The sequence below is a fragment of the Ostrinia furnacalis genome, unplaced genomic scaffold (assembly GCF_004193835.3).
Source record: "Ostrinia furnacalis isolate ACB-3 unplaced genomic scaffold, ASM419383v2 OfSCF0395, whole genome shotgun sequence".
Taxonomy (NCBI): domain Eukaryota; kingdom Metazoa; phylum Arthropoda; class Insecta; order Lepidoptera; family Crambidae; genus Ostrinia; species Ostrinia furnacalis.
The window spans coordinates 1-19,255 of NW_021130634.1; the positions used below are offsets into that span (position 1 = coordinate 1).

General features: G+C 36.4%; 1 protein-coding gene across 1 annotated transcript; it reads left to right on the forward strand.

Moving 5' to 3' along the window:
• The first annotated feature begins 1,204 nt into the window (after positions 1-1,204).
• On the forward strand, positions 1,205-16,440 carry LOC114362753 (uncharacterized). Its single transcript, XM_028318274.1, has 3 exons — positions 1,205-1,320; positions 15,212-15,311; positions 15,645-16,440. The coding sequence occupies exons 1-3, from the start codon at positions 1,205-1,207 to the stop codon at positions 15,861-15,863; spliced, it is 435 nt and encodes a 144-aa protein (XP_028174075.1). The 3' UTR covers positions 15,864-16,440.
• The last annotated feature ends 2,815 nt before the right edge of the window (positions 16,441-19,255 follow it).

Genomic DNA, 19,255 nt, shown 5'->3' on the forward strand with positions numbered 1-19,255 from the left:
CAAATATCTACTACGGGTTTAATATTTTATTTGATGGGCAGTGCCGTATTATCCATAAGGCACTTTAGGCCAGTGCCTAGGGGCCCACTATGACCAGGGGCCCAGCACTCCCGATTAAAAAATGAAAAAAAAAAAATGTTAAAGATTATTTTTATGCAACAAAACTCAAACCACCTCAAAACATCGCTTAATTTTGATTTACACATTCAATCGTCATACATATTTCGATATTGTGGAAACTAATTCATTTTCGTAACATTGGTATTACTGCTTTGGTTTACATGACAGGTCGACCGTTGATGCCCTACAGAGGCTAAAAAGCCTCACTGCAGAGGCTAGGGAGAGGGGTGAGGGTGTGTTGACTGTATCATTCGATATAGCCAACGCTTTCAATACCATCCCTCATTCCACCATACTCGAGGCACTTCAACATCACAGAGTGCCTCAGTACCTTCGAGGGCTACTGGCCGATTACTTACGGGTCCGCGAAGTCCTGTCGAGACGGCCAGCTCAAACGACGCGGCGTAGCCAGCGGGGTTTCGCAGGGTTCGGTGCTCGGTCCACTCTTGTGGAACCTTCACTAGGCTTCAACTGGCTCCTCCGGGGCGTCCTTCTCGCGGGCATGAGTGTCATATGCTATGCGGATGACACTCTGGTCACTGCTCGGGGGAAGACATTTGGGACCGCGGCACGGCTGGCGTCGGCGGGCGGCACATTAGTCGATCACAGAATACGACGCCTCGGCCTGAAAGTCGCGCTGGAGAAGACTGAGGCCCTCTTCTTACCGGGGCCTCGCGAGCACACCCCTCCCGACGCCCACATTGTGGTTAAGGACGTTAGGATTGACGTCAAAGGCCAGATGAAATATCTGGGCCTCACGCTTGACGGGAGGTGGCATTTTAGCCCACACTTCAACGGGCTAGCGCCATGCCTCCTCAAGGCAGCTGGCGCACTGAGTTGGCCCCTCCCGAATTTGGAAGGGCCACAAACGAGGTGTCGTCGACTTTATGCCGGCGTTCTGAGGAGCATGGTGATGTATGGCGCCCCAATCTGGGCGGACGCACTCAACAAGAGGCCCCAGCGGGCCATAGCGCAGAAAGTCGCAAGGACCTACCGCACGGTAGGGCACGCTGTGGCGTGCGTCCTCGCTGGTACTCCTACTTGGGAGCTAGAAGCTGGGGTCTTATCTGTCATCTATCACTAGATGGCAGACCTGAAGGCGCGTGGAAAGCGCCCGGCCCCGGAGCGGCGCGGCGCCGTCAGGCAGGAAGAGCGCGAGATCATGATCGCCCGCAGGAAGGAAGACATGACTCGTGCGCAGTTTGCTGCCGCACTCTGGACGACAATGGTTGGAACGACCGCACGAGTTCCTCACGTTCCGTCTGGCGCAGGTGCTGACCGATGGCTGCTTCGGTTCGTACCTGCATAGGATCGGGCGAGAGGAATCCCCGCTGTACCACAAATGCGGCGCGGCGGATGACACGGTGCAGGCGTGCAGCACACCCTCGCGGTCTACACAAGCTGGGAGGAGCAGCGCCGTGTCCTCACTGCGGTCGTGGGCCGGGATCTTTCGCTTCCGAGCCTGGTCAACGCCATGCTGGGAAGTGAAGGATGCTGGATGGTGGTCGCCTTTTTTTGCGAAGAGATAATCCTTAAGAAGGAGGTAGCGGAGCGCGAGCGGGTGAACGATCCTCTCGCCTCATCGCTCCGCAGGCGGAGAAGGGAGTGGAGAAGGCGGTTGTACGACCGTTCTACTCAGCCCCCAAGTGGCGGCCAGCAGGCCGGGGATGCGGGGGCATCCTTTTCACCTCCGTCTGATGGAACGGCTTGGCGTTTCGGGCCATTCCCGTCTGACCCCCACAAGGGGGGCGTTTAGGGTCCGCCGTGTAGGCGAGATGTCGCCGGTGATATTGCGGAAGTCTAAGGTTACAGCCCGATACTATAAAGCATTTCCTCCGCGACAAAAAAGGGGGGCCCGAAACGAGCTGTGCCTAGGGGCCCCGAGAAGGTTAATCCGGCCCTGTGTGCAGCGCCCCTAGCGGCTACTTTCAAGAAATAAAGTCTTCATATAATTTTTTGACGTGTTCGCTAGCGAGCTCACCTAACGTAAACTCATGGTAGGCACACCGATCTCGAAATTTCTTAGAAAATATAGGTATTAGCATCAATCATCATCATCATTATAATTTCAGTCATAGGACGTCCACTGCTGAACATAGGCCTCATGAACCGGTCATCATGGAAGTCATTGGGGGAGGCCTATGTTCAGCAGTGGACGTCCTACAGCATCATTTGGTCAAATTCAAGACAAGAAGTAATATTGTTAATGCAGAATTAACCACGACATGACTGAGAGTAATCAAAAGCCTTAAAATATTTACCTATCTTGGTAATTGTAACACAAGAACAATTAAATCTGCTTTAATATGGCTGGCACGCGTCCAGTTTAAGTGGAGCGGGTACTCAACGCCCACAAATAATATAGCTAGCGCGCATTCTTGGAAGCGGGGGTTAAAATTACTTGAGTCAATATTAGCAAATTAAATTATCTTCACAATTGTAATTTTCTTAATATGATTAAAATGGGCTTTTATTGCAGATACTTAAACGGTTAAATTAATAATGAGCATAAAATACGCATCATTTTATATGCCTCACAGCTTGACGTTTCGGCTGTGTTGCTACAGCCGTGGTCACAAGCAGGTTCTATTATTTTAATTGCAATGGAACGCGAAAGTTTAAAATCGCGTAATACGCGAAATTAAGTAATTATTTTTTCTGGTAAAAAGCACCATAGAGTTTTTTTAGTTACTTATATGTGCTTTCGCCTGTCTTATAATAATTTATGAATTGAACAGGCTACTGGAAGAACGCACCTACGTAGGTAAATACTTTGCGTAAAATTTCAACCCAATCCAATCTATCGATGTAGACAGCTCAAAAGAGAAAGAGAGAGAGAAATAATAAGATGTAAGAATAATAAATCTGTCTTTCGTTTGACAGATGATTTGACGACTCAGCGTTAGCGTTTGTGACTTTTTGCTTTTTTATACTTTCAGCGTTTTTAGAAAGGGTAGCGTCGTATTCGCTAGAACCTTTTCTGGGACTTTTTAATAAGATACGAGCATCATTGTAGATTCTAAATGTTCTAATATAGTTGTCACTAATTTTCTAATTAGATAGAAAAATTACACAGTTGTTACGAGTTGTTTAATAGATGCTAGATAGGTGTCACCCAAGCTAAGAAGTTAAGAAAATGTTATGTCTCTGAATCTATACTAATATTATAAATGCGAAAGTAACTCTATCTGTCTGTCTTGCTTTCATGCCTAAACCACTGAAGCGATTTTGATGAAATTTGGCATAGAGATAGTTTGAGTCCCGGGAAAGGACATAGGATAGTTTTTGACCCGGTTTGTGAAACTGGGACACGCGCGATAAAGTTTCTCTGTGACAGCCAAAATTCCATGCGGGCGAAGACGCGGGCGGAAAGATAGTTAAATATAAAATTAAAACTTTATGACATTGTTGAAACCCAGTTAATCCTAAATCTCAAAAGTTTCGCCTGTGTCACTTCTAGAAGATTTTTACTTTATTATTTCCAATACAAATTATGTCCCATTTTGTCCTGATATCCATTTTTATAACAAAAGGTCATACTCATATGTCATTTTATGCCAAAAGCAGATCTAATATAAAAAGCTTTCAGGATATCAGCGTTCAGAAATAATTCAATTACACAGTTGGATCTTTTGAATTAGGAATAGGGTTGAGATAACTTCGCCCGGATTCGATATTCTCGTCGAGTAGTCGACTTGCTCGAAGTACCATTTTAATTTTGTTAAACCCTATTGGTTCCAGTAAAATTGTTATTGATTTATCGAACTCTCTAAAACTTTCGAGAGAGGACGGATTTGTAGAAAATGATTTATAGGCAGTAAAAAGGAAAGGACTATCTTTCTAGATGCTAACAAAACAAAATAAACCACGTTTTGAAAATTTTCATGAGAGATAGTACACACAGGATGAAATGATTAATAAATTACTTATTGAACATTTTTATTAGATGCGCTTAATTAAATATTGTCGATTATCTAAAAATACGGGGTCTTGTAACGATGAGTTGAAGGTAGCTTTATGAATAAGGCATAAGTAAAGTTGCCGTAATGAATACGACATTTATATTACTTTCCATCCCGAAGCAGTTGCTTTGATTCGATGTTATCTTTTAACATTCAATCAATTCTAATTTATAATGTTAAAACATAATACACATTTCTCTTGAAATCCTACCTAGAAATAATTTAACTTTGATCAATTAAGAATTTAGTCTTACGTAGCGGAATTAATAGTAGTTTTATAGTAGTTTTATTTTTCCACAAAAACGGCACGGTAGGGGCCGTCCATATATTACGTCATTCTAAATTAGGGGGGGGGGGACCTCTTTTTTGTCGATAAAAAAAAGGTCTAGTTTCACCTAATTTCATATGTACACTTTAACGTGACTCACACTGTATAAACCTTCTTTATGAATCACTCTATCTATTAAAAAAAAAAGGTGATTCTATAACCAAGTGTTTTAATTTTGTAATGACGTCAATTTTGGGAGAAGGGGGGGGGGGGTCATTAAGAAATGACGATAGGATGATTGTAGGGGGGGGGGGTCTAAAATCTGAAAAAATCGATGACGTAATTTATGGACGGCCCCGTACTTCGTAGACGAAGCAAGTTTCGGGTGTTCCCCGAAGAAACCGCTAAGCTTTAATTCCATTTACCTACCGACCTAAATTAAGAGCTACAAAGTTTTTACTGATTCTCTGAACTCGCTCTAAACCTTGGTCGTTTATAAAGAGCAAATGAAATACATGAAACATAGACCTGGGCAACAAACAAAATGCGAGTAGTTGTAAGAGGTTTTCCTTTGAAACGTCCGAAATGAAAATGGAAATTCAAAGTTAGGCTGGGGGTTTGTTAACATAGTCACAACACAGCTATGGTCCAGCGGAAGGTCATGACCTGTCTAAACGTACGAGTGCGTACCTTTTGTTTCTCTCTGAATTCCTTTATAATTTTTAGTTCACAATCGCTGTCGCTCGACTCGCTGCTGGATTTGCTGTAGCGGTTGTATCCGTAGCGAGACATGGCGGCGGGTCACTGATCTCGCTTGGATACGCTCGATGTCGCAACACTATCACTGATTCGAAATTCGAACTTTTCCGGTCAAATACCGACCGGTCACACGGATTCGATGAGCACAATGTCAATGCCTTGATGCAACTTGGTTGCAACGTATAATACCTGTGGTCATTATTAATGGTCAATTAGGCAAATTAATTACACTCGATTAATTCTGAGCGTCATTTTCGGTGTGTCATTTGGTATTTAATTAATAGACATTGCGCTCTTTTACCTTATCAGTGTCCCAATTTAGTTTGGCAATGGGATATTGGTTGTGTGATTGAGAAATTTCCGAATGCATAAAATTATGACTGTTATCAATGATGAAAAGGGAAAAATAATCCTAATGTCCAAATCAATACATTTTAGACTCATTCTGTTCATAATAATCAAAATATTAAAAGGTATAAAGAAGCCTACAATAAAAGTGGAATTAATTATCTTTCTAGAATCACACAATGTAGAGGAGTCGATGTAGAGAGATGTCGACAAGAATATAATAATGCCCATGCCGTGTCGGAAAATTCCATTACATCTTCTATTATATCTAAAAACATATAAGAAAATGGCAAGCCTTTGATTACGACGATTGAGCTGTAGTATTTGCGTGTAAATAGTTATGTAAATAGTTAACCTGCGGAGCTGTGTCATGCAAAATTACAGGCACTGTGACAATTACCTAGAAAGGGTACCGTGATTACGTGCCACCTCACTAGGTCTTGCTTATTTATCACACCACTAATAACTCGCTTTGTTCGTGCTCAATTTTAATATTATGCACAGACGACATCAATATTATCAAGCCTGTGCCACTTTATTTACTTGCAATAGGTGCTACATTGAAATAAAAATGTATCTATGTGCTTAAGACACTCAGATATAAAATAAACACATCGGAGCACTTATCATCATCATCATCATCATCCCAGCCATAGGACGTCCACTGCTGAACATAGGCCTCCCCCTGATCTGAGCATCCCCCAATGCTTTCCATGTTGCCCGGTTGGTAGCGGCCTGAGTCCAACGCTTTCCTGCTACCTTTATGATGTCGTCGGTCCACCTTGTGGGTAGTATTTTATACTTAATATTTTACCCCACACACTATAACCATTAATTGTAATAGGAATAAATACCCTAACTTTTCTACATTTGCAACGATTTGAGTTCACAGAGTTCATCAATCCATGTTACAATGTGCGCACAAAAAAGGAAGACTCATTTTTTACAGCAGCCTTCACCAGCCTTGTATGACAAGGTATTTTTACGTCGGTATCAATGTCAGTGAAGATGTGAAGTCAAGATTATGTTAAGTAGTGAGTTCATTTTAAAGCGTGTGACAATGATAAAATTTTAAAATCGCACTAAAAGTATGCCTGTACTTGGTATTAGAGATATACATCTAAATATGTTATATAACTCAAAGGTGACTGACTGACTGACAGACTGACATACCTACCTAGTGATCTATCAACGCACAGCCCAAACCACTAGACGGATCGGGCTGAAATTTGGCATGCAGGTAGATGTTATATGACGTAGCCCTATGGGGGTAAAACGCGATCCACGCGTACGAAGTCGCGGGCGGCCGCTAGTAATATATACGTGTTATTAGGAAACCTTTGCTCTTTATCTGCGGAATAGAAACAGATTGCTTAGAAGTTCAGGATAATTTATTCTGAAGCCTCTACTTAAATGATGAAACTAAGTATTAGAGAGGTTTAAAAGGGAATTTCGTCTATTTTAGAAATAATTAATGTAAGTATGCTCCAACTCGTGTATTTGACGACATAAGTAGGATTGAATAAGCAAAGAAATTAATTTACTCCTATAATACCTAAGTACCTACATTGAAATTAGAGTAATAATGCTGAGCATTCTGTCGACAGTTGTCATATGGCATGGCAGTGAGAAATTATACCACTTGACAGAGACGGACGGCTCGTCCTTATAAGATAGAAATGACGTGTTAAAATTAAATGTTTACTTATTTGCATTTAATTTCACGGGCACCTTTCAAGTTTGCGCAATAAATAACGTTCAAAGGGATCAAAATATTTATATTGTTTAGTTCATTGTAATATCTAAAGATAAAATTGTAATAAACAAGTGAATGTTGAAATTATCTTTATAATTTTTGTTTTTGCTTGACTAAGATCGTTATTTTTTTATTTTCGAAGCTGCGTATTTTCATAATGTTTTTTCCAGTGCCAACATCATAAGTGTGATTCATAAGAAACATCTGAACCTGCCTTTGTTCCATTAATTATCACATTAATTTAAAAATAGTTCTGAAAAAGATATTGAAATGTAACATAGGCTCTTTGTTGTTCATTTTATGCGATAATTGTTTACGCGCTGAAAATAAGCGTGTAGCGGAACGGACGGAAGCGCGCGTATCGCGGCGTACAGTTAGCATGGCGATTAGAGTCCTCAATCCGCGCCAAATGGGCATTTTGTAAAGCCTACTCCTCTTTTACTGCTGGACAGAAATAGTTGAAAAAAATATATGTTATACAACAGTTCAAGGACTACATTTGTGACGTTTGAATTTTCGCTACGTCTCTTTGTTTTGGATTAAAAAAATAAATACGGGACATCGATTTTTTACTTAAATTCCCTACTCCTCCAAAACGGCTATGTTAATTTAAAAGATTTTTGGACGAATAGATTAGGAATTCTTTAGAATAATTATAGTATTATATTGAGTTGAAATGTCGCGTGACGTCACATTTGAGTAAAAATTCTACTATGGCGTATCGCGCCATTTCAACTCGATGTAGCACTGTCATTATTTAATTATGAAAGAAAATAAAAAATATGAGTCTAATATTTTCTAATTATCTATCTGGCGGACAAATAATTGAAATTTTGTCATCTAGCCTAGTTGTCGTCAGGAAGTTGGTCTAACTAATTCAGCTTGCAAGATTCCACCCGAACAAACATTTATGTAATTACCTACATACATCATAAATTGCAAGCTAAATAAAAGCTTGTAATAAAGTCGGGTTTGTTCAAATTTCGAGAACGACTGAACCGACAAAAGCATTAGAAAATTTACGAAAAATGAAATAAAATATTATCCCGTACAAAATGTTCATGGATTTTGTTATTTTTATTAAATACCTTTACGCCTGAGTTGAATGACACCGACATCAAGGTTCATCAATTTAAGTTTAAAATAATAGGCAGTAATGTATGAAGAAAGAGCTTCTATTCTGTATCTACCTATGCCCGTGTATTTTTGATCGGTGTCAAATCGGAGTTTTTGGTGCGGGGTACGCGGGTGTTGCTCGCGGCGTGAAGGTCAAACGCCCAAGGTCATTGAGGACTCTAATCGCCTTAAAGTAACAATTTTTGGCCCTTATTAACAGTCAGCATAAGAAACCATTTGAGTGACACATAAGTTTCTTATGCTCTGGACTGTGCGCGATAGAGCGGGCGACCTGCGACAACGCTATTATTTATTCTGAGGCAATGCCTGTGACGACGAACGTCAAAAGATAATTCTACTCATATAACTTACTTTTAGATTTATGTTCGAGCGTTTGACTCGCTTACTGAGTAGGTCAAACAAAAAGTGATAGGTTATAGCAATCATTTTTTTCTTGTTCAGAGTAATGACACACTTTCCGCTTATCTAGATTGCAGTGGCAGATTAGCCTGCGTGCTAGTAGTAGCCTAGTTTGCATAATGGACCCTGAAAATCATCATTTGTGCCACTACTTTCATGACATGACATTGTGCCTCTGTAATGGGTAAAGCAATAAAGAATTGACACTTGAAATGGAAGCGCAAATTGTCCTTTCTACGCATTATAGCTATGATTTTGCCAGAGTACTTACTTTCTATTCTATTTAAAAAATCTTTTGCCTGAATTTACGTAAAAGATTCTTAGATAGTTTTATGGGACCAAGACGTGTAGGTAAGACAAAAAGGACGCATACTTACATAAGTAAGTACGCAATACTTATAAAATATGTGCACCCCGTGATATAAGTAATTTATTCTTTTGTAAGATCTTCTCCAGGCAAATCTCATAATAAAAATGTCAGTCATTCAGAAATTTTACGATATTCTACTATGGTCAATGGAATATTAAATGGAAAAATATTCGTGTCACGGTCTTAAAGAATGATTCAGGAAGATAAGCGGGCTTAATAAAGAATCGAGGTGTATTTAGAAGCTATCTTAAGACGTTTCTAGAGAAAATGGCTTTTGTACGGATTACGCATTATGGATACAAAATAAAGCGCTTTATCGGAATGGGTAATCGCGTTGCGTAAATATTTCCTTGATTTCTCCTGGTGATAATCGTTTGTCAAAATAATCAGTAATCCGTAATGGATAATCGTTGAAAATTGACGATCAACCGGTGCGAAATAATTATCATGGAATTTAGGTGATCCTCACCTATTTACCTAATAAGTAACTCGGTGAATCGTAACATTAGCGAGCTAGACTCACTGAGACTAGACTAACAATTGCTTTCAAGAAATCGAAAGCAATCAACTGATAGCATGTAAATGAATTTGTACCAATTATCTTACATCAAATGAATACAAAGCTTGTGCTCTGATGGGAAGATGAATGGATAAACTTAATTTAGTAAATACACACGAACAGGTTAATCATATAGTATACCAACTCTCAGTCGGAATTTGAACACTTAATGGTTTTGTAGACTGGGACACTCTGGGACGTGGTTCACCAGCCTTGAATATTATTATCAGAAGAATAAAATTGACGATTTGACACCCTAATTTTAAGTTAAGTTTTGATTACGTAACGATTGAAAAACTTTCCTTCTGAGACATTCTACTACTTACTACTACTTAATTAAATCTCGAAATATTATTATGAGATATTAAATCATCAGTTTTTGTTAGAACTGTTCTGTACCATTCTGTTTTTAATAAGGACTTACATACTTATTTTGTGTTAAATTTGCGTTATTCAATAAAATGACATTTAAGATACAAAAAGGGCTTAGGTATGTGGGAGATTAGTACCTTAGAATAGTTCTCATTTTATGTGATCAACAACATAAGCAAGAAGTTTTTTCACTGTAAGTATTCCATATTTAAAGTACCATATTTAGGTGTTATTGTAGAGATCATATTCTATCATTAACCACCTTCATTATCACTAGTATTTGGGCTCGGAAACATTGATCAGTTCGATTAAACATTACTTTTTTTTGTTTAAAAATAGTTATTATGTCGTCTATTAATTGGAGAGACTTTCCCGCAACTAAACTACTAAGTATTTTCAAACTTCTCAAAGAGGATCGCAGTTTAATTAAAATTTTAAATACAAAGCAGTCCTTAATAACTTGTAGAGCATAGAAAAAGCCTAAAAATGGCGAAAAAGTGCAATGGAGAAAAAGGGATGGTGAAAAATGAGTTGGTTAAGTCAAGAACCATAAAAAAGTTTTGAAACACCGTTTAGATTATGGTCTATGGATTATCGACATAATTAATAAATTAATTATAAAACTTTATTGCACAATAAAATAGTACAAAAGGTGGACATAATTATATAAACTGATACTGAGGCTTAATGTACTGAAGTTTATTATATTATGCAAAGGTATGTTTAATACATAAAGCTATATCATCTTGGGAAACATTTGAAGTGATACAAAATTCGATTCCACGTTCAATTTCCGGAAGACGAATATTTCGGCGTTAATATTGAAACCTGTGTGCGCGTACATGTTTGAGTTTTTCTTTAGGGATTTATTCATGTGGCAGTGAAAATAAAAAAGAGAAAATCAATCGTATTACAATGCATTGGACTAGAGCATAGGTAGGTACATGGAAACGCTATACACGCACACCGAGAACGGAAATCAGGACCTAACATAATCAACAGCTGTTCCATTAATCTGTACCAGAGCGTTAGTGAACGAACGAAATCTAGCGTAAGACAAATGACGACGCGGCGGTACATTAAGCTAAACACTGTGGCATCTTTTGTAATGGTAACAGATGCTATTTTCCATCAAAAATATATACCATCCGATGTGCTCTCGACTATATTAGAGCGTATAGGAACGTGGTTGTTTTCCACGCTTGGTTTCTGTTTTCAGGATTTCTTCGTTCTCGTTCTCTGCTCACTGAAATATCTGGAGCGTTAAACGTAGTTACGTTATTATTGACAATTCTTCAAATAAGTGCAGATACGATACAAACCTTCGCCTTCATCTCCGCCTCAAGTTCCTCGTGAGCTCAAGTATTACGCGGAATAAAAGGTTATGACATATCTTCAGCCCATAATAAGTGTTGCTGAAGGGTTTCATTTACTCCAATATCCAATTTCCTACTTATAAGGAAAATATTGGTTCAATCAATGCTATCGATATGACATATGACTTACTTACAACAATAAATAAGATGTCAAATGATATACAGTGTGAGTCACGTTAAAGTGTACATGTGAAAATAGATTAAACTAGACCTATTTTTATCGACAAAAAAGAGGTCAAAAAATTTTTGAGATTTAAAAAAAAAAAATTATATATATTTTTTTCTTCCAATTACTTATTGTAAAGAAAATGTAATAACTTTTAAACTAAGAGGTATATCCATGTATTTTTGGATATACCTCTTAGTAATAAAAACCACCGGTTATCGGGGCATTTTTTGGAGAAATTTATCAAATAACCAAAAAAATACGAATTTAAAAGCAGATTTTTTCAAAAAGTATCATTTTTTATTATTTGGTGGCCTTTTTTGTGTATTTTATGTGTTTTTTTAGTATCACCTATTATTTAGCATTATTACTGTTTTTATTTTATCAGGATATACCGCTTAGTTTAAAAGTTATTACGTTTTCTTTACAATAAGTAATTGGAAGAAAAAAAATTCTATAAAAAATTTAAAAAAAATCTAAAAAAAATTTTGACCTCTTTTTTGTCGATAAAAATAGGTCTAGTTTCATCTATTTTCATATGTACACTTTAACGTGACTCACACTGTATATGTATATTGTGTGTTCAAATTACTTTAATACAGAAAACACCTAACTGCGCCAAAACAAGATCATATTAAATTAAATATTTTTGGACATTCTTTGTCCCAAAATAAGCAGAGCTTGTACTATGGGTAGATAACGGGTACAAACATACATATACTTTTGTTTGTAAATACATACATTTATAGATAGAAAACACCCAGTCCAATACCAACAAAATATGTTCATGCACACAAATGTTTGTACTTACTGAGTGGGAATCGAACCCGCGACCTCGGCATAGTAGTGCGTATTTTTCTTGTTTATCTTATTTTCTTTTTCCTTTTATTCTGTGGGTTGTAGCAGCCGTTACGTAATAAGCGCTATGGCATGTGGTATGGCATGGCTCTATAATATGACCGACCAGTTTAACGTGCTCCATGGACCACAGAATCATGTTATGTACTTAATTATTTCTAAGATCCTGATTGTTTTTTGGTAGTTTAACCAAACTATAAATAAATAAATGAAGATTAAACTATTTTTTTTTCCACTTTTAATGGAATCTCGAACCTCCCAAAATACTTCTTTTGCTATTAGTTTCCATACATTTGTAAGACATCTTAGTCATGTTCATCCCAGGTCAAACAATTACTTTAAAAGAATGAATCTGAAGAAAGAAAATGTTGATATCTAATTTTATTACGGTATACAAAAATCTGATACCTACCTACATCTAGTAATACCAAGCTTTAGTTAAATAATTTGGAAAACTTTTTGGTAATGCGAACTGCATTACGAAACGAAAGATTAATATCTATTTTAGGCTTAGTTTTAGTAAGACTTAAAAACATAATACTTACCTACCTCGTAAAACTTTAATATTAACTTCACTATAACTGGATTACCTTTGCCTACATATTTATTTTATACTTACTTGTATATAATATTCACTTAGTTAAGTAGCTTCAGCTCATAAAATCTACTGACAGAAATATAAACACTATGCTGTTATTAACATTAAATAAGAGTTAATATTATAACTGTGAGAATATTACCCACCTAATAGGCTAATTCGATTTCAGTATGTTAAAAAACCTACAGTATGTCCTCCTGACAACTGAATATTATGCCAAGTAAAAAGCCGCAACATTTGGGAGCAAAATATTCTCGCTGTTAATAAGATTTAGCTTAATATTTCACAATCCTACTACGAGTATTACTGTGGAAAGTCATTCCTTTTTTCTTTCTTTCTTCGTAAAATTCTTTAAATAAAGAGAAGTTTATCAAAAGCCAGGGAATAAAAAAGTTTTGTAGAATTCATGTCCACTGGTCCACATAGTACCTATCTATCAAGTTTTTAACCTGAATTCCTGAACAGCTGTCTTGTACAGTCACGGAATGAAAAGGTTCGTCAGTTTTCAAATTGATTACTTCAACGAATCGCGAGTACATATTACCTTTTGAAACTATGTTACAGAATAATCTCGAGTTAGAGAAAATAATCTTTAACTGTTCGTCAGTAAAGTTCAAAATTATTCAGATGTTGATGTCAAAGTTGTTTGACGATTTATCTTGTCAAGAAGATTATTATGATTGATAAACTAAAACCTTCTTGTTGGTTCAACCTGCCATTATTATTTCTATTAAATAAAAAAAAAACTATTGTCAATTGGTCAATGTCATCATTGCATTGCACTGATGGGCTAGAAAAATAAACAAGCAAAACCTTATTCGTTAGCAAACGTCATATTTATTTAAATGTTAGCAGCACTGTTTCTTGCACTGTTATGTTGGCAGGTTTGACTCTTACAGTACCTAGTGCAAGCGAAAACCGACACTAAGGTGACGAACCTTTTCATTCCGCGACTGTACTTAGAGAGGTCTTTTGAAACACCACATTTTACTTACAAGTTACAAATCCGTGACATTTACGATCCATTTGTTTTCGAACTTTCAGCGATTTGCTTTTGTTTCTGAATCAAAATAAGAAAAAAACTTGTACTTATTTGTTGCCAGTAACAAAAATAATAGGGATTTGCCCGAAAAGGTACTGTGCGTGCTTACCCCAAATCACGCCAGATGTTCCAACCAAAATATTTTTCGGAAAAGAGTTCTGAAGATTCCGCATCAAATTTATTCTGAAATTGAGACAAATGCTTACTTTGCAAAGCCTTTTGAATTATTAGTAATACAAATAACAAGTCCCAATTGAGATATAGTAAGGAACTTTATAACAATAGTTACGCGTGAAACTAAACTGAAATAAGTTATGAATAATATGAATTTATGATTTATAATAGCCATAATATCCTACGAAACTTTTTAGATTTGTCTTTTTAGAAAATAATTTTGATTTCAATGTTTTAAGTACCGTTCTTAGTTTTTAAATTTTGGACGTATAAACGTTTTTAATTGAGTCTGTCTTCATTCAGCTAATCGCTTTCTAAATCCGTGGTAGGCATTAAGAATATTAAGGAGTTTTTAAATAATTTGCTTAATTAAAATAAATTTGAAATTTTACGTGTTCTAATGTCAATCTAACGATGCCTAAAGTTAGCCTTATTTATAAGTCTACGAGTACGAGATGTTTGACGAGTCTTCTCTTCATCTACCTAACGTGAATCATTTTACATGGTGTAGTACCTATTCCCATTTTCCTTAGAATTAACAAACCTTTTTCCCAAACAAACCTTTTCAACCCTTCTCAAATCTGAAAACAAAAATATTGACAGCCATACTTTTAACACCAATCTCACTTTTCCCCTTAGAGATTAAATTTCGAGGAATTCCATCTAAAGCGATGCCTTTTAATATAAAATTAACACCCTTGCCAAAGAAGAATGCGCAAAATTGCCCCGGACCAGGAGAGTGTAAAATCAATCTCAGTTTATTTCATGTATAAATGTAAGATATGTGAAAAATTAATATCCAGGGACATCTATATTAATAATTTCGTCAAGGGGTACGGTAGACTGGATCGAAACCTTATATGAATAACAAAGCATAAAAAAATATCGATTTTGAGTCGACAACATATATCCGCAAAATTCGGATAATGGAGAATTTCGAGAATTAGGCAGTTAAGAATAAACAAGGCTCGGGCACTATCAAACCTTTTTCCTAAAAAGCAAAAAGCTGCTTCTGCTGCATCACAAGATTTATTTGATGACTTTCAGGTAAGTTAATAGTGTAGGTCACTGAGTAAAGTAAAATAAATATAGAGGTGGGAGGATACACCTACACCTACATACATTCACAATACTTATTATTATTTGAATATTTGTCTAAAAATAAAATATATTTCTCTTATTAAACTCAGCTCAGATGGTAAGAGCGCGACAACGGAGAAGTCGAGGATGTAGGTTCAATTCCTGCATGTGGTGTATTTTTTCATCACATCTTATTAAATTTGTTTAATAAGAGTAACACAATATAGCATTAAAAATTTAAATTAAATCTTTAAATTAAAGCTTTAAATTAGCTATTCATAAATATATTTCTCTTTTAAGGTTGATAACGAAGAGTTGACGCTAATCGAGGATTCATTGATGATTGATGATGCTTCTTCGGACAACAAGAAAAAACAGCAACTGTCAGTCAGCAGTGATGATGCTTCTTCGAACAACAAGGAAAAACAGCTGCTGTCAGTCAGCAGTGATTTTATTTCTTTAGAAGAAGAAGAGAAAGAAAACATATCAAATGGCGGGCAAACCCCCAAAAAAACGTAAATATTCAAGCAGGCTTAGTACAGAATATCAGCCCCCCAGGACTAACTATTTATATTTAGCACTTTCAAATAACACCATTCAAGTATCAGTACATTCAGTTGGTTCTATGATTTATGAATGTGTTCAATGTCAAGCACTTCATTTTTTAAGTGAAAAAATTAAAAATAATTTTAAAAATTGTTGTCATAATGGGAAGGTATACATAGATCCAGAAATATTATTAGATTATACAAAGGCAATACGTCTGATGCTAATCATTTTAAGGTTAATATACGACTATATAATTCAGCATTTGCAATGGCATCCATTAATTCAAACTTGAACACATTCCCTCCAGGAATTTTCACTTATAGGGTACAAGGACAAATTTATATAAAAACTGGATCTTTGGTTCCGTTGCAAGGTCATAAACCACAATACAACCAATTGTATATAATTGAAGATGAAGCAGCCTTAAATGAAAGATTATCCGATTCTAGAAATAACATATGTAAAAGCAATATAATGAGGTCCTTACAAACAATGCTCAATGAATTCAATCCTTTTGTCAAAGTATACAAAAAGGTGGCTGCAATTTTAGCAGAAGAGGAATTAAAAGCAGTCTCAGGAAATCGACCCAAATATTCGGTATCAATGCAGATTTATAAACATAAATCTCTGGATTTGCGTCGGTATAACACACCATCAAATAATGAGGTAGCGGTCATCTTTGTAGGAGAAAACGGTGAACCTCCATTAAATATAGACTTCTCTGTACAAGAATATTCTCAACATTTAACTACACTCAAATCAACCAGTCCCAATATTGACCCTTTAACCTTTCCTCTACTTTTTCCTAATGGAGAACTCGGATGGCATGAAAATCTTCAACACAGAGAAGAGAGTCGAACTGCTCGAAGCCGTCTTACAATGTTACAATTTTATCAGTATAGACTTCCTGTTCGTAAAAATTTTAGCCCATTATTTTACGCTGAAAAACGTGATTTTCATATAAAAAATCACGCGTGCGGACGCGTTGTCAGTGTGAAGTGCCGCGCGTGTTTTCTATACAAACTGAGGTACTTGCATACAATGATTAAATCTATCGCCCCGCGCTCCGCGGCGGAGCGCGGCGCAGTGTGATAACCGCCTTAATAAGAGTTATTTACATAACCTATATTAACGATTGAATTTGATTGTTTTGTTAATTTGTCTTAGTTTATTTTGACTGGTGATTTAAAATAAAAATAATTTGTGTAAAAACTTTTGCAGTTTTTATTTACCATATTTATTAAACACAACTAACGAAGCTATATGAATCTATATTTAATATTCTTTGAGAACCGATGACTACAGAAACATCTATCTACATTTTGCACCTAGAATTGTGTATTATGAGTCAAATTTCACCCGAGCGAAGCCGGGTTTTCATCTAGTTAATCTTATGTTCCAGTCTCAAATTTTATTTTAGCGCCCAAATCAGCAATCGCGATCTCATTACAGTTCCGCGAACTTATTAGGTAGTAAATGATTAGAACAAATTCTTACAAAAATATTTATCCTACTTCCTACTTATTATAATATATTATTGTCAGGATGTCTGGATGTCAACATGTTTGTTACTCTTTCACGCAAAAACTACTGAACGGATTTCGACGAAACTTTACAGTATTATTGTTTATAACACAGAATAACACATAGGCATAACATATATAACATATATAACACTGCACAACAGCATTTCTGATGATTGGGTTATGTTACATGATATTAGTCCAATTTTTAATGACGATTTCAAATCTGTGATTGAAATATCTGTATCAGCTCTGATTAAAAAAATATGACGCTTGGGTCTTTTTGTAAAAAAACACTCTTTTTTTAGAGATGATCCTATTTTATGAAGTTGTTAAGTTGAAAAAACTTTCTTTTATTTGACTTCCTTGCTGATGCTGAAGGCAGACAGCTCTTCTGAATGATTCAACAGCAGTCAGCCATCATGTGTGCATTCCAGTGGCCCTGATAGCGTCCGTCTATCGTACGAAGTCCCTGGTGGATTTGCTCGCCATGTTCTTCACTTAGATCCTTAAGAGTTGTGATAAAATTGTTCAGGTGATTGCGAAGAGAGTGTAATTCGATGTTTATATTACATCCAACCAAAAAAACATGTTTGTAAGTGACTCATACGTTGTTCGATGTGTAAGAATAGTAAGATTTTTTCGGATTTTCCAAAAAAAAAATTAAAATGCCAAAATAACTCATTCCATGACTTTTCGGAAGATTTTAAGATCCTAAATCTCGAAAACGATCGTTTAAACCATCTTGGCTACATGGTTTTGAAAATTTCGGGTCACATTCAAAGTCTCTACCACACTGACAGTTTTCGCCTCAAAATCCTCATGTGAAGTATCAACATGAGGTTCAGGTGACTTCTTAGGGTTGAAACGACATATACATGCCAAACGTATGCAAGGAATTACCATTTAGTTCAATATTTTTCGGCTAATACCATTTTTGTTCAAAAATAAAAATAACAGTCGTCGCGATGATTCAAGGGTTCCTTTCAGATCATAGCGGTTTCGTACCTAAATCTACACATATTCTTATTTGTTTATAAACGTAAAAACTCAACGCATCTTTTCCACGCCTTTTGCGGAATTCAAGGCTTATCTTTCATTTCCACTGGGTCCCCAAACGAATTTTTGTAAGCCAATTTTACGAACTTTGTCATATTTAAACGGATTATTTAAACATATCCTCTCCGCAAATGAAACAAAATTGATTTAGATCATTCACACAAACACTTTTTAATGCTACCATATTGAATTATACAAAGAAAACCTAGTATTTTTTGAACTGTCGGCGAATTAAGACTGAAATTTAGCAATTTTTGAGTGAAAGCTATAACACGTAAACAAGAGCTGCTACGAAAAAATGGACGGCAGATTCAGAATCAGCCACGTCAAATTAGTAAACATCATGTAATGAAAGTCAATCATCAGCCAAAAGTTGCAATTTTGTTGTGCAGTGTAATTTATGACGATATGTGACAAAAAAATCAATTAATGAATAAGACGTGATAAATAAAACTGAATTGATGTTCGTTAGTCTGATTAAAACTCGAGAACGGCTGGGCCGATTGAGCTGTTTTTGGTTTTAAAATGTTTGTCGTAGTCCAGGGTAGGTCTAAACGGTGAGCAAATACGCGCGCGATATTTTTTTCTGTGACAGACAAAATTCCACGCGGGCGAAGCCGCGGGCGGAAAGCTAGTACGAATTATATTCTAATGGGAAAATTACAGTCCTTCGTCGTTATAGACGAATATTGACTAATATTTTTTCTCTGTAGGCGTATTATAATTCAATATTATTTACTCGAGACCTGTATTAAGTAGTCCTGTAAGTTCAACGTATTC